Source organism: Mastomys coucha, unplaced genomic scaffold, assembly GCF_008632895.1.
Source record: "Mastomys coucha isolate ucsf_1 unplaced genomic scaffold, UCSF_Mcou_1 pScaffold5, whole genome shotgun sequence".
NCBI classification, from domain to species: domain Eukaryota; kingdom Metazoa; phylum Chordata; class Mammalia; order Rodentia; family Muridae; genus Mastomys; species Mastomys coucha.
Window position 1 is genome coordinate 13,475,477 of NW_022196911.1, and position 15,760 is coordinate 13,491,236.

The window sequence follows — 15,760 nt, forward strand, 5'->3', positions numbered from 1 at the left end:
CTTAGGAATGTGGGAGGTCACCATTCCGTCCCCTTGGGAGCATGGCCGACTTCCTCCCTGTGCCCCAACTCTGAGCTGTATGCTTTTCCTTGCTGAGGTCACAGGAGGCAGAGGTGCCCCGATGTTGGGGAAACACTCACATGTGGTCTGGCCTCCACAGACGCGTGGTCTTATCAGGATTGTTGGAAGGCATTTGATTCTCAGAATATAACAATTTGTTCTTTAAAAAAAAGAAATTCTCTGCTTCTGCAGAAAGCCACTGTATTCTCTTCTGGTTTTATGCCTCTTTACTTTAAGAGCGCCATAAACTACAGACAGAATGGTTGAAAGGTCACTTTGTAAGACCCTGATGAGCCTTAGCGTACCGGAGACCCCCTGAGTGAATCACATGGAGCCTGAACGATGCAAAGAACATGAGGATTTTTATTTCAGTGCACTGAGGCCGCCCCTGACCCTCAGGAAAGGAGGCAACCCCACATAGCTTGTTCAGTGAGCTTTTATACAAATTTCAGGGCAGCAGCCATTAGACACAATGTGATTGGTAGAACAGGGTGACTTTTTAAACTGATTGGTCTTTAGGGAAAGAGTTGGCAAGGACTTCCCTTGTCTGAAGATGGGCAAAGGTCCACCCTGTGGAATGTGCCCCCACCCGCAGGTAGTTTCTCACCCTGTGATCTGAGGAATGTTAATTAGCCTTCCCCTTCCGGAGAGTTCCACTACCTTCCTAAAGTTCCTGAGCTTATCTTATTAAGGAAATTCTTGGTCTCCTGGTGTTTTTCTGAGATGTCCCAGATTACTCAGATCTTACAACTTCTAATTTATAGCCTTTAAAGAAGTCAACAGATACAGAGCCCACTATACCTTAGCATTAACTAAACACCGCCTCCCTCTCCCAACCAGACAGAGTTTACTGTTTGTCCTGCAAAGGCCTTGGGGATGGACCAGGACACAGGAATAGGGTAAGGGTCCATGGGAATGTGAGCTGCTGGATGATTGGTTATCCCACAGATTGGCAGGAACACGGGCCATTGGCTCCAGCCTCCCAAATAGGAACGAGTCATTCGACATGAGTTAGGAAATACATCATCCTCGAAGAAATAATTAGATTTTTTTCTCTCTGCCTGGCTCAGCCCCAAAGGAAGCTCGGGCCTCATTTAATTTCTTTCACGTATCAGCTTCAATTCAGGGAACTTCTGCAATCTTTCAGTTATTAAGAAAGTCAGAGCTACTATTAAAAGCACTGTCCCACTTCCTGGGATCCTCCTGGCACGTGAGGGGATTTGTGTACAGTGAATGCAAACTGTTGCTGCTAAATAGATTCACATTCAACTTCTGATCCAGGTTTCACATCACACACTGCTCTCCTCTCCTGAAGTTGCTTTAGAAGATAGTTTTAGTTAAGGTAGAACAGGACAAGGGTTAAAACAAAACAAAAGAAGTCCGCTTCATGAGCTCATCAGAGACACAGCAACTGTAGTCACCCTGGTCTAGATGCTCCTGTCATTCCCCCCTCCACTCTCCCCCCCCCATGCATAACCATCAGGCCCAGACACACACAGGGTTTTAGGGGAGCAGCCCCAGAATGGCTGCTTCACAAACTGACTCCAGGTGGAAACACCTAGAGTGGAATACACAGGAGACACTGCAAGGGCGCTTGTCCTGTGTGGAGACTGTGATTGCCTCTGCCACCAAGCTAACGGGGCAGTGCTGAGCCAGGGTGTTGTGTCACCTCAGGTTCACTGGGCTGTCCCAGTAAGGTCTTTACAGTTGGACCCTAGGGCTGAGACTGCTCCCAAGTGGCTAGAGCAGTCTCCCTAGCAGGAGCTCACCAAGATGACCAATATGAAAGTGAAAGTCCCAGGGAAGCAGCTCCAGTCCCCAGGATGCCAGTGGTGAGATGAGATAACAGGCTCCAGGATGGGGATGTGTGGAGCCACAGTGGGTGCCTTGGTGTGGACGTGCATTGTTTGTGTTAGGCTAGTGATTTGGAGGAAACCCATGGGCCAGAATGTTCTGTGCTCTTGTTCTTGGATCAGTTATGCAAGTCTCAGATAGTACCTGAGACCTCAGCCAAGAGTCACTGTGATTTCTCTTGGGACCGGGTGGGTTATGATCATTCGGTATTGCGTAGGCCAGGCTCACGTGTATGTGTGTCCTGAGGCCCCCACAGGTCTCTGAACTCCCAGGTTTGTCTTGCTTTCTTCCCTCCTTTGTTCCTGATAAGGAATACACAGTCAGGGACTGTGGCCCATGATCACTCAGGCCTGCGAAAGCAAGACCCCCCACACCTTTAGGGGTGGGGCATTCATTTTCAGCCAGGGAGCAGAGTGCTGTCTCAGGACCTGTGTGACCATGGGTCCCAGAGCTGCCCTCTGATTACACTTTCTGCAGGGCAACTGCAGCTGCCCCAGGCCAGCCTGCAGCCCCTCTTTGGTGAGTGCTTGTTAAACTTTATAAACACAGGATAGCCCTGAGATGAACCTCTCTGGGCAGAGGGCTGGGCACTTGCTCTCAGAACACATAGCCTTTGAGATGCCGAGGATCGTACCCAGAAGCCTCATGCTAAGCTTATTAGCATATATCCTTAGCTCATGCTAAGCAAGCACTTTACCACAGAACTACACCCCCAGCCGTTTTATTCCTTTTGACAAGGGTCTTACTAAGTTACCTAGGATGCCCTTAAACCCACTCTGCTTGGCCTTGAATTTGAGATTATTCTTCCTCGGTCTCCAGAGGAGCTGGGTCAGAGTGTACCGGACACTCCTGCCCCTCTCAGAACATACTACTTCTGAATGCCTTGGTAATACTCAGATTCTCCAAAATGCTGGCGACTTCTGTTCACCCTTGCCTCTGAACCCTAGAACCGTGTCTGGAGGCCTAGGCTGATTCCATCTGTCTTCTGAGTGGCTGGTTCCAGCCAGTTCTTTCTGGGTGAGCCCGAAGCATGCCTCGTGCCCCTTCCTGAGTAAGCTTACACTGTCCAGTCAGGCTCAGCGGACCTTGAGGCAGTTAGGGATGGTGACAGCCTGTGACAGATGTGACAGCTGCTGCTTAGTGACCAGGAGAACAAGTCGCGGCACTGAGCTCTGTGTAGTCCATCACCCTTAGACAAGTCCTCACCAGTGGTGCTAGAAAGTACGTCAGAGAACTCTCTGGCTCATGTGTAAACAGGGAGGCATCCAGGTGGGCGGTGGTGGCGCAGGCCTTTAATCCCAGCACTTTGGAGGCAGAGGCAGGCGGATTTCTGTGAGTTCGAGGCCAGTCTGATTTACAGGGTGAGTTCAAAAAGTGTGTAGCAGGGCCATACAGAGAAATTCTGTCTTGAAAAAACAGCAACAACAAAACCAACCAAAAACAAAACCAGAAAAGCATCCGTGATAACTGCTTTTGGTTGCAAAAAAACAAAAACAAAACAAACAAAAAAAAAAAAAACAAAAACAAAACATATTTCAGCCTGCTGCTTGCCTCTCCTTGTAAGCCCTGTGCTGATGTGGATTTAGCAGGCATTGCCCGGCAGCCGAACTTGGTTTTTGCAGTTTTCGGAATCCCCAACCCTTGCTCTGTTTTAGCGATCCTCTGACTTGCCTTTTTATTCTCTTGCTTGGCTGCCTGTGATCACAGAGTGGCTGCAACAGCTCCAGGCCATGCCATCCAGATCGTAGGGAGGAAGAAGAGGGAACAGAGAGTGCGTGGGTCCCTTTGGTCAGGAAAGCTTTTCTGAAAGTCCCCTCCAAGCTTCCCTTCACTCCTAGCTGATAGGAGAAGGACGGTGGGGAAACGGGTGTGGGGTTGGAGTAACATAAGGCAGCTGGGAATCAGGCTCCATTAGCAGCCACCAGGGTCAGCCAGAGAGTCTAGCAAGGCAGATGTGCTCTGTGCTCACCTGGACCTGGGATGTTGGATTACAAAAGCCCTGGAACATTTGCTGATTGCCGAGTGAGTGGAAGAGAGAGGTGTTGTTAGATGCTCTGAGGCATGGAGCCAATGGCTGACTGTTTAGAAACTGGCTGAGGCCTTTTCCTGACACTCTGCAGTTTCCTCATCAACGGATAAAACAGAGGAGATACTGATAAGAAATGTACATCTGCTCCCGCTGGGCTGCACACTGCCTGCTCCCAGACTAGGGTGGAGGTAGAGCGCAATCCATCCTAGAATGTGCTTCTCCCGACTGTACTCACTTGGACTCTTGGTTACTAAGTTTCTCCACCAGGGACTTTTAGACACACTTATCCGAACTGGTTCAGCCTTCTCCCCTGAGGGTTCTTCTCTGAGCTCCCTGCGGTGTGGTGTGGTAGTGCCCGTCACCTAGGAAGAGCCCTCGATTCTCTCCCCTCTTCTCAGATGTGGGGATGCCACATCTGTGGTTCTTTCCTGGGCACAAGGTTCGCTCTTACTGTTGGCAGTTGAAAAAGACCCTGCTTGTCTCCTTTGTCAATGCTGGGATTCGGCTCTGGAGTGTAAAAATTCCTGCCCGTCTCCGCTTCCAGGAAGAGAGGGCACCCTTCCTGCTGTCCACTCTAGCATGTACCAGGGTCTCCCATAGAGGTGAGGAGTTCCTTGTTGGTTGGGCAACAGATAGTGGGAAGCAAAGGCACAGATGCCTGGGCCTTTGGGTCCTTCCCTAACTGCATATTGGACCTGACCTAGCTGTGTCTAGCTAAGTGACCATGGGTAATCAGCTCTCTCCCAGCTGGTCAAGGACCCAGCTGGTCAGTCCCTGAGGTCTCTCATGACCTCAGCAGCCCACAGTTTTGCATATCCTTCCTGTCAAGGCGCCATCCAGGGATCTCATTGCACCTGTGGAACCCATCATCACAATCCACTCGTTCCTGTGGTCCTCCAACCGTGAGGTTTGGGGAACCTGTTATATCTGGCTTTTTCATAAACACCTGCTTTTTAGGATATGAGGGAAATACAAGAACTCCATGTTGGAAACCTCAAAGGAGGGATGGATCCTACCTGACTACCACAGTGCTTTGGGCACAGCTTTCTACTGTTAAAACTATATATATATATATATGTACATATGTATATATGTACATATATACATATATACATATATATATGTATACGTATACACACACACACATATATATATATACATACATGTATATATACCATGAGGTCTGACAGCCACTTCCAAGGGGGCTCTGGCATTCCAGAGCAAAGTCATGTGTCAATAACCCGTTCAGAGCCCTAAGTTGGAGCCAAGCACCTGTGCTTTTATTAACTGTGCAGCAGCAGAGCACTGTCTGTGGTGTCTCCAGTCCACATGGACAGACTTTGGAAATGCTCTTGGAGGCTGGCCTTGTGCGTCCTTGGGGGTCTGCCAGATTTGCAAGGAAACTGTCTTTAATTCACACCTGGATTCTGTGTAGTGTACTTTATAAGAAGGTTGTCTCTTTTCTCTGTCCCTGTGGAGAGGCTCTCGGGCTCTCTTTGCAATTGAACTTGCTGAATTGTACGAGAATCTCCATTTATTTGCTTTCCTTGAATGTTATACTCTTTTCATTCTGAACAGCCAATGTGCATAAAAGATAGGAAGGTTTAGAAAAACAGAAGAAGAAAGATAATCACATAAAGTTCTAGTCTTAACAGATGTGTGTTTCTTTTGTGATTGTATCTGTCGGCTCTGAGGCGTCCAGCAAGGGCTTCAATTCTTTACCAGACTTCCCGCCTCGAGACGCACTTGTGATCACGGACTTCTTGCTTCCTGAGAATGTCTTCGTACCTATTTCCTTTTTTGAGGGTTGGGATAAAGCAAAAAGCTCTGGTCCTTTTATACCTCACAGATTCGGATGAAGTTAGAGATGTGGTGACCTCCAACCATGGCAGGGTCTCTGTGAACTGATGGCACCTTGGGACGCTTGCCTGAACTCATCCAGCCATAATCCTGGCTGAATAGCTAAAGCCCACTAGCTTCATCCAGTGTCCTCAGGAAGCTTGCCATGCACACGAGCTAGCTGGACCGCACCTGTGGGCAGCACTCAGCCATAGCAGAGTGAGGCCGAACCTGTGAGATATGCCTGGATGTTTCAGCGTAAAGGGGAAAGAGCTAAGTTCACAGTACACAACAGCCCAGGATGGCCTGTCTTCAGTAGAAGCCAGGGTAAGAGAGAGACAGAGGCCCAAAGACAAACACAGATGTGCTCATCTGCTAGGTGGGCAGCAAAGGGGTACCCCTTCTACCTCATGCTCAGCAGGCTGGCTCTGTAAGCAGTAAGCACATATTAATTTTATGATTTTAAGAGTTTCTTTTTTTAGAAGGTGGGGGAGCTGTTTTGAAGGGAAACATTGAAAATTTAGAGACTACAAGATGTTCAGGCCCTCATGGCAGTGACAGTAAGCAGTTTACTTTTCCCAATCTGAGGGCTACACCAGCACCCTTTAAAAGGTGAGCAGGAGAAGGTGTCACATTTGTACCCAGCATGAGGGTTTCAGAGTTTGAGGAAACAGTACGGCCCACAAAATGGGGCTGAAACAGAAAACAAGATGGTGGGGGGAAATCAGAGGCTTGGCAAAGCCTGCCACAGCCCACCCCCCCAGCCTGCATCACACTCTTAGGATCCCATTTCTTGAACAAGTGTCTGGGGAGCCACCACCATATGAATGGTCAGAATCTCTGTGCCCTGCTCCTGCCTGGAGAGGTAGGCAAGAGTGGCGGTAGCCATATGGCTGGCTGTTGCCTTTGGAAGAAAGGGGTCCTGGCTTCTCTGCACTCTGTGGAGAGAAGAAATGTTAGTGTCTCACTTGCTCCAGAGAAAGCTGGTGAGAGAGATGGGTTGGGGGGCAGAGGAACTCTGTCATCCAAGGATTCACTTTGGGGTTCATTTCCTGAGCCCCAGCATGCTGCATAGTCCCTCATGGTCCAGGGCCTCCTTCCAGCTTTCCTGGCACGTGACATGATCTAGAAGGTTCCCATTTGAGCCCCTCATTCATATGCTGGCCTCGGAGGTCTTTCCAGATCCAACAGATGGTGCTCATTATCAGAAGACACAGCTCCGAGGTGCATGCACATGCCTTGCTGCCAGGGTATAGAGGAGAGGGAGCAGCTGCTTCGCTGTGACCCCCGCCTGATCTGTGCTCACTTGCCATGTAACCTCGAGCCTATAGCACAATCTCTCTGTGCATGCTCGATTATCTCTGAACTGAAGATAACTGTGTCATCAAGTGTCTCACAGAGGCATAACAGTGCCTGGCACGTAGGAAACACTGCCCTGTGTCAAATAGGTTGTGTGTGATGGTAACATGCCTGGGGCTGAGGAAGTGCTGTGGTTTACAGGAATGTCTTAGAGCAGCCGTCTCTCTGTGTTGCCCTTCCGCATCCTGAGCTGTCCCAGGCCTGAACCACCTCCACCTCCCAGCCTTTCGCTTTGCTGACTGAGTCATTCTATACCACACACTTCTCTTCCCACATGGAAGCCTCCATCTGCCACTTACAGCCGTACTTAAGTATTGGGTATGAGTGCTGAGTACCTTCTGTAGTGCTGGGCATACCAAGGCCCTGAACCCCCAGATAGCTCTGTCAGGTCCTCTGGATGGGCAATAGAGGTCCTGCGTGGGTGAACTGGTCTGGGCTGAGGATCAAGGACCCATCCATGGCAGAGGCTATAGGAGACTGCTGTTCTGACATCTGTAACTGAGAACAGTTTCCAAATCCTGGCACCTCAAAGAGGAGAATTTGCAAAAGCGAGAAAGCAAGTCAGGGGCTTGGGCTGGTCCCCTTACCGCTGATACTGGAGACGAGGGCATTGGAGTCACCCTGTCTAAGTCTATGTGGATGCATCAGATTCAGGACCTTCTTCAGGAAGACGCCAGTCTGAAGCTCAGAGTTGTGACTGCTCTGTCTGCTGGCTGCGTCCACCTCACCTCAGGCTTAAGTATGTTTCCTGGTGGGAGCTTGTCCAGTGTTCATTTCTACACAGAGCTCTGGCTGCTTCTTACCACTGTGACCTCAGCATCTGCAGGGATTGGTTTCCAACTCCCCCCCCCCCTTTTTTTCTGCTCTGGCATTTCCCTCAGAGACAGATGAGTGACAAGGAATATCAATTCTATTAACCCGCTTCCTGATCTTTCCAAAGCTAGCAGCTTTCCATTCACCCCGATGAGCAGCTTCAGCCTCTCCCAGAGGGAGCATGAGGCGAGGTCAGCAAGGAGTAGTGAGATGTGTCATGATCACAACAGTTTGGCAAGCAGTGCCCTTCCTCACACTGATGGGGTGAACATGGTCTAGAGTAGTCGCTGAGCCCTGCTCAAATGCACCCAAGAGTTCTGTGTCTCCATTCTATTTCCTGTCCAAAGGTGATCTGGACAGATGGCAGACACTGTCCATCTCAGAGACCTCATCCCAGTTTCTACAGGCAGGGCTACCAGCCTGACTGTCCTCAGGCATCACACATGGACCTTTGATGGCTTCCTCAAACCACACAAATGACCCTAGTTTTTATTTGGAGTTAGCTCAGAACCAGCTCTAGGGATCCCTCAAGAACTCAAGTAGGGCTATCTAATGATAAGCATGTGCGCGCGCGACACACACACACACACATAGTCCAGCAGTTCTGCATGACACACAGTTATGAGGCGAAAGTTGTTAATGTCATATGGGTGAGTTTTAAATGGACAGAAAATGCTTTGAAACTAAAGAAACAATGTGCTAATAGCATATGTGTGGCTACGAAATACTAAGGAGAGCTCATATTTCTGTCTAGTCCTGGACAGTTCTCTAGGTGGTTATAGCTCAGATGCAGATGGTTTGCCAATCAGGACAGGTAAGGGAGGCAAACCACCAGCAGGGTGAATTCTGAATGTTACCTAAAGGATCCTGGGTGTATGCCGTGCAATTCTGAAAGGGTAGTGAGTATAAACCTTATGGAGGATCTACGAGTTAACTCTTTTTGAAAGTAAGATTAAAGCCACTGAAAACCTTTTTAGCAGATCAGAACCTCTTGTGACTAGTTGGCTGGATTTGGAAGTCCAGATGAGATGGGCCCATCAGAGGAGGGTGTTCACATGCACGGAAGGCCTGGCTAGACATGGGAAACAGAAGGGATCCTTCTCCAGGAGAGTCTGGATCTAACTAGCCTCATGCCTTTATCAAGTATAGAAGTGCGGGTCCAGAGAAGCACAATCCAAGCTGTTCCATGTGAAAAGTACCCACAGTGGTTAGAATGAGTATGACGAAGTTCGGTAGGCAGAGCTGAAGTCTGCATCTCTCAGTCCTCAGTCTCTGCCTGGGAAACTTGCTGCAGAATTATGGAGCCTAAAGAGAGAAACATGGTCCTCCATTCTGCCTGTCCCTGCCTGACTCCAGGGTCCTGTCAGTGCCTGTGACAGGAGATGATTTGCAGGCATCCTCCTGGGACGGCGGTGGGGGGTCGGGGGGGGGGGGGGGGGGGGGGGGGGGGGGGGGGAGGCTTGAGTAGTGTTTGCTCAAGATCCTGTAATGGAGCAACTCTGGCTTCCACATCAGCACAAACACATTCCCAGCCTCCTCTCCCGGAACTCTGCTCTCTGCTCTTTGTCAAGCGTGTTCACTCTAGATAAAAGCAGAGCCAAATCCATGACTATCTGTTGTAAAATACTTCAGGAGAGGTTAAGACTAGCGCAAAGAATAATGACCAAGTTTGTTCTCCAAAAGGTCACCACAACTTTCTAAGGACCTGGCTGCAGACACCTCTCACCAATGCATATAATCTCTGAGCGACAATCAGAACATCAACCCATTTTGCTGAGACTGCAAAACTGAAACTTAGTGTCCAATTCTAATTGCAGCAGATGAAAAAGCAGACGGAAAAATGAAATCGGGGAAGAGTAATGCAGGGGATTCGTAAGCACCCAACCCCAGCTTTCTCTGTCGTGTTTCCCTTCTTCTTGTAGGCCGCACTGCAAGCCCCAGGTATACAGAGGTTCTTCAAGCAGAGGTGAGGCATGCTCACTGGAGTGTGCATGCCGAGGCCTAGGAAAGTGGGTGACATTCATCATCAGGACCTGGAGGAGCTGTGAATCTGGGGCACTTGGTTCTTCAATCTGGAGTTCTAGGCTGCATCAAAAAGAGTGCAGAGACAGTGGTCCAGGAGGGCAGCTCTGGAAGTCAGGCCAATGGCTCTGCCAGTTACTTCAGCAGCATCAGAATGCTCCACCAAGGAAAGAACACTAGGTGCCAGGAACTCATACCCTGGTCCTGTGATTTGGGGTACGGCAAAGGAGCCTCTCTGCCTTGCGGCGGGGTCTGAGCTGAAAGATCTGGATCAGATCTGGGCATAGAGATGGCATCCTCAGAAAGGGCATCACAGTGGAGTTTGGGAAGTCTCCCTTCTACAGTTAAGCAGATGTTGCCTGAAGTAGGAACACGGCCTACAACAGCCTGAGTTGCTCATGTGGAAGTGGCTGCTGAGTGGGGGACACAAGAGGGATGTGTGCTGTTTGCATGTCCCCAGAGGAGCACCTGACATATCAGTGGGTGGACATGGAACACCTGAGTCCTTACCCTGGTTTTATCTCTTATGTGTTTTCCTATCAAATGGTAACAGGGGCCAAACAACCCAGACTGAGACTGGTGTGTCAATAAAAGCTGGTGTGATTGGCTTAATCAGATATTTGGCCTGGCCAAGCTACCTGAGAGGTGAGAGGTAGTCCACATCATTGCTGTGGACTAAGCAGAGGACCAGAAAGGTCAGAACATGTACCATGGGGTACATTTGACTCTATCCCCCTGAGACTCCAGCTAGGAAAGGTCACCACAGCATCCCAAGGTAGCCTTGTGCTGACCTTCACGGTTCCTGGAGCAGAGTCATCTCACAGAAGAGGAGCTTCCCCATCCCATCCCCAGGGCTCCAGGAACTGGGTGTGGGTTCAAGCGGACCATCTGATTTTGCTCAGAACCATTAGGCCTTAGAGCCAGGAGGAGGTTAGGGCGCAGCACCAAGGGAGGGGACATTCATTTCCTACCCTTGGGTCAGGGACTGACAAGATCCCTGTGATTCAGTCCCCAGCTGGCTGAGACTAGCTCTGTCCCTGACTCACAGCCTCAGAGCCTAGGCTCCTTGCCTGCCTTAGCTCCTGGACTTGGCTTTTAATTAATGGACCTTATTCAGTGCAGCTTCAAGTTTAAAGGAGTGAACAGTGAGTCCTCTCGCCCCCTCCCCACCCCTCTTGGGTTCCCATTAGGTGCAGGTGCGTGTTTGCCAACTGCTTAACACTTTCATGTTTTCCCCCTGGAACTCACCATTCACTCCAGGCTGGTTCTGTCACTGCGGGCCATGCAGAATGGTCACACACACACACACACACACACACACACACACACACACACACCCTCTCCTGCCCATCCATGCTCCTGTGCAGTACACAACTGTGGATTTTGATATAAACAAAGTAAGGGGAGCGGGTTAGGTAGGCACAGTGGGTGGACAAATCAGAGAACCACAATCTGTCTCTGGGTGACAGTGACCATTGTGCAAGGGTTGGGTGTGATAGATGGGACCCTAGGCCAGGCTCCATGTCGCAGTACTCAGTTCTATCCAATCTCCTTTTCCTTTTTTTGAGATTTTTCCTTCCCCTTGTAACTGCCACAGCAGCCTAGCCAGGTATTCTACTCAGCACCTTCTGGCCCCGCTGTGCCTTGTCAAGTCCTGGGAAGCTGGCCTGATGCTGTGTTCTGGGTGTTGTAAACATGGTCTGTGACCATAACAGCCAGCTGCTCCTCCTCTCTTGGCCAGGCAGGCATCGTCTACCTGGAGCAGGAAGTCTGGACCTTCCCTTTACTACTTCTGTTTCAGATGGTGTCTGTATCATGGGCCTTGAAGTCAAATGGGGGCTTCCTGGGTTCCAAGGCCATGGGCAAGTTCAAGTTTTCTTCTCAAAGAGAGACCAAGTCAGGACTTTACCCTATGCACATCACACAGCTGCATTAGCAGCAGTCAGAGGTGACACATGGCCTCAGACCTGCGCTGACATTTCTTCTCTGCTGTGTTGTGACAGGTGCTGGTGTTGATGGAGTGGAGGAAATTAAACGCCACCCGTTCTTTGTCACCATAGACTGGAATGTAAGTTGCATGTGGAGGTCTCCACTGTACACAAAGGGCCAGGAGAGGGCGGAGGGGTTACTGTAGCTGCTTAGTGCATGTGGCTTCTGTCTGCACTAAGAGTCTGAGACAAACACAGACTGTCCACCTGAGAGTGAGCATGCTCAACATGGCTGTCTCCCCAGAGAGATGCAAACTGGTGAGCGCCTGTTGTCTAGAGTCCTAGCTAGCACCCTGCCCACTGGGTCTACAGCATCCATCATCTTGTTGATGAGAGCTGCTGCTGAGGTAGAAGGCACACCCATGACAGATAGCTTGCAGGGATGATTTGCATCTGACAGCCTCCTGGGCTCTCCCCCTCTCCTGAGGCATGCCTCCTGATATCCATGCTGTGTCGTACAACACCCTTACACATGGGATTATTTGAAGTTGATCGCAGAGGGCTTTTTTTTAAATTAGATATTTTCTTTATTTACTTTTCAAATGATATCCCCTTTTCTGGTTTCCCCTCTGGAAAAAAAAAACCCTATTTCCTCACCCTCCCCCTGCTCACCAACCCACCCACTCCCACATCCTGGCCCTGGCATTCCCCTACACTGGGGGTATAGAGCTTTCACAGGACCAAGGGCCTCTCCTCCCATTGATGACCCACTAGGTTATCCTCTGCTACATATGCTGCTGGAGCCATGAGTCCCACCATGTGTATTCTTTGGTTGGTGGTTTAGTCCCTGGGAGCTCGGGGGTACCGATTAGTTCATATTGTTGTTCCTCCTATGGGGCTGCAAACCCTTTCAGCTCCTTGGGTCCTTTCTCTAGCTCCTTCGTTGGGGACCCTGTGCTCAGTGCAATGGATGGCTGTGAGCCTCTACTTCTGTATTAGTTGGGCATTGTCAGAGCCTCTCAGGAGACAGCTATATCAGGCTTCTGTCAGCCAGCACTTGCTGGCATCCACAGTAGTGTCTGGGTTTGATGACTGTATATGGGAAGGATTCCTAGGTGGGACAGTCTCTGGATTGTCCTTCCTTCAGTCGCTGCTCCACACTTTGTCCTGCAACTCCCTCCATGGGTATTTTGTTCCCCCTTCTAAAAAGGATCAAGGTATCCACGCTTTGGTCTTCCTTCTTCTTGAGTTTCTTTTTGTTTGTGGATTGTATCTTGGGTATTCTGAGGTTCTGGGCTAATAACCACTTATCAGAGAGTGCATACCATGTGTGTTCTTTTGTGATTGGGTTACCTCACTCAGGATGATGTTCTCCAGATCCATCCATTTCCCTAAGAATTTCATAAGTTAATTGTTTTTAATAGCTGAATAGTACTCCATTATGTAAATGTACCATATCTTCTGTATCCATTCCTCTGTTAAGGGACATCTGGGTTCTTCCCAGCTTCTTCTGGCTAGTATAAATGAGGCTGCTTTGAACATAGTGGAGCATGTATCCTTATTACATGTTGGAGCATCTTCTGGGGATATGCGCATGAGTGGTATAGCTGGGTCCTTTGGTAGTACTATGTCCAATTTCCTGAGAAACTGCCAAACTGATTTCCAGAGTGGTTGTACCAGCTTGCAGTCCCACATCCAATAGAGGGCTAATATCCAATATATACAAAGAACTCAAGAAGTTTAACTCCTGAGAACCAAATAGCCCTATTAAAAAATGGGGTACAGAGCTAAACAAAGAATTCTCAACTGAGGAATACCGAATGGCTGAGAAGCACCTAAGAAAATGTTCAACATCCTTAGTCATCAGGGAAATGCAAATCAAAACAACCCTGAGATTCCATCTCACACCAGTCAGAATGAGATAAAAAACTTAGGTGACAGTAGATGCTGGCAAGGTTGTGGAGAAAGAACACTCTAGAGGGCTTTTTAACAGAATGTTTATGCATCAGGGTGGGTATAGCATAATGGCAGAGCTTTTGCCCAGCATACATGAGATCCCCCAGCATTGCAAAAAAAAACAAAGAATCAAAAGCAGAATGTACATTACCTAATGTCTTATGTCCTCGATCTTCTTAGCTCAGAAAGCACAGGGTTAAAACGGCCCACACAGCAGCTCCTGCCCCTTCTTATCTGAACCCCATCCCAAAAGAACAAGTCAGGAGTCTCTGAGCCCCGCTCTGGAGTTCTGACTACAGAACTTGTTTGAATGAGGCTTCTGCTCCCAGGTAAGGTCAGAGGGGTGAAGGCAGATTGACAGGGTGCCTGTGTCTTCCAGCAGGTGTTCAGAGGGTGTATAAAAAAACCTAGACTGTTGGGGGTGGAGAGATGGCTCAGAGGTTAAGAGCACTGACTGCTCTTCCAGAGGTGCTGAGTTCAATTCCCAGCAACCACACGGTGGCTCACAACCATCTGTAATGGGACCTGATGCCCTGTTCTAGTGTGTCTAAAGACAGCTACAGTGTACTCACATATGTAAAGTAAGTAAATAATTCTAAAGAATAAAACAAAAAACCCACAGAGCATGGCCTTTAATCCCAGCACTTGGGAGGCAGAGGCAGGTGAATTTCTGAGTTTGAGGCCAGCCCGATTTACAGAATGAGTTCCAGGACAGCCAGGAAACCCTGTCTTGAAAAACAAAAAACAAAAAACAAACAAACAAACAAAAAAATTAGATTGTCTTCCCCAAAAGCCAAAGAAGAACTTGCAGAAGCAAAGCCAATCCTCCTCCTCTGTCCACCAAGAGGCTCTATAGCTCCCACTCGGGGCTGTGTGAGCTGAGGAGTCACCCCACTGTGGAGCTGGCCCACAGACAGGCCTCATGTTACCCTGAGGAGTGATCAGCACAGCACATGGGGCATGGGACATGAAAACCAAGCCGGGGGTGGGGGTGGGGCTCTGCCTGGTTTTCTCTACTATGCGTCATTCCCTATTCACTGATTCTAGCATGCACATGAGGCTTTCCAGGCTGGTGAGAGCCATGATAGCCAAGGTAGAGCCATACCTTGAGGATCCAGTGATCTCACTAAGAGAGAGAAGCTGTGGACCAATGACTTAGTGCCGCCTCTCAGAGGGTTTTCTGTTGTATCAAAGGAGGCTGGAAAGAGAGCGGAGGACAGTGGGAAGGGGACTCAGGTTCAACCTCACCTCTTCCACCCTCCCCACCAGCCATCTTCCCAGGACCCTCACTTCATCTGCCCCCCCCCCCAAGTCTTCTCTTCAATGTCACCATAGGTAACCTGCCCTGTGCTCCTGACCCTGGCTTGACCCCTCTGCTCCCATGGCCCACTAGCTTTGAATCTGCCACATGGTATCACTGGCTTTTGAAGAGTCGTCCTTTCTGTCCCTCACCTCAGATGTGACCCAAGAGAAGTCAGGACAGCTGACCTGGAAGACTTGACCTCTAAACAGGCGAGGGAACCACCAGAAAGCTCCCTTTGAGAGTGTCAGGTGGTGTGGAGAAGTTAGAGAGGGAGGGAGAGGGAAAGGAAAGGGGAAGGGGAGGGGAGGGAGGGAGGGAGAGGGGAGGGAAGGACTAAAGAGCCTCTGAGTAAATGGGGGGGCAGTCAAGAGGTCGGAGATGAGTCCCAGAAGTGTCTCTCAGGGCCAGGGTTCGTACCTGTGAAGGAGCATTGACCCCCAAATTCCCTTTCTTTCTGATATATCCTGCCCTCCTTCCAAAGACCCTGCTGGGATATGGAAAGGGAGTTGCCCACTCAGAGGTGGGTGTGCTGGGCTGGGGATAGCTTGAGAAGGGAGCCCTCCTGGCTGTACCTGGAAAGAAAGGGAACTCCCCAGC

At 49.5% G+C, this 15,760-nt stretch overlaps 1 protein-coding gene across 3 annotated transcripts in view; it reads left to right on the forward strand.

The window, feature by feature from the left end:
* Positions 1 to 15,760, forward strand: part of LOC116079208 (ribosomal protein S6 kinase alpha-2) — a 234,915-nt gene that overhangs the window by 184,197 nt on the left and 34,958 nt on the right. For all 3 annotated transcript variants that reach the window (XM_031355059.1, XM_031355058.1, XM_031355057.1), the window contains exon 11: positions 11,980 to 12,044. In XM_031355059.1, the coding sequence (XP_031210919.1) occupies positions 11,980 to 12,044 (65 nt within the window). The remainder of the gene's footprint in view (positions 1 to 11,979; positions 12,045 to 15,760) is intronic.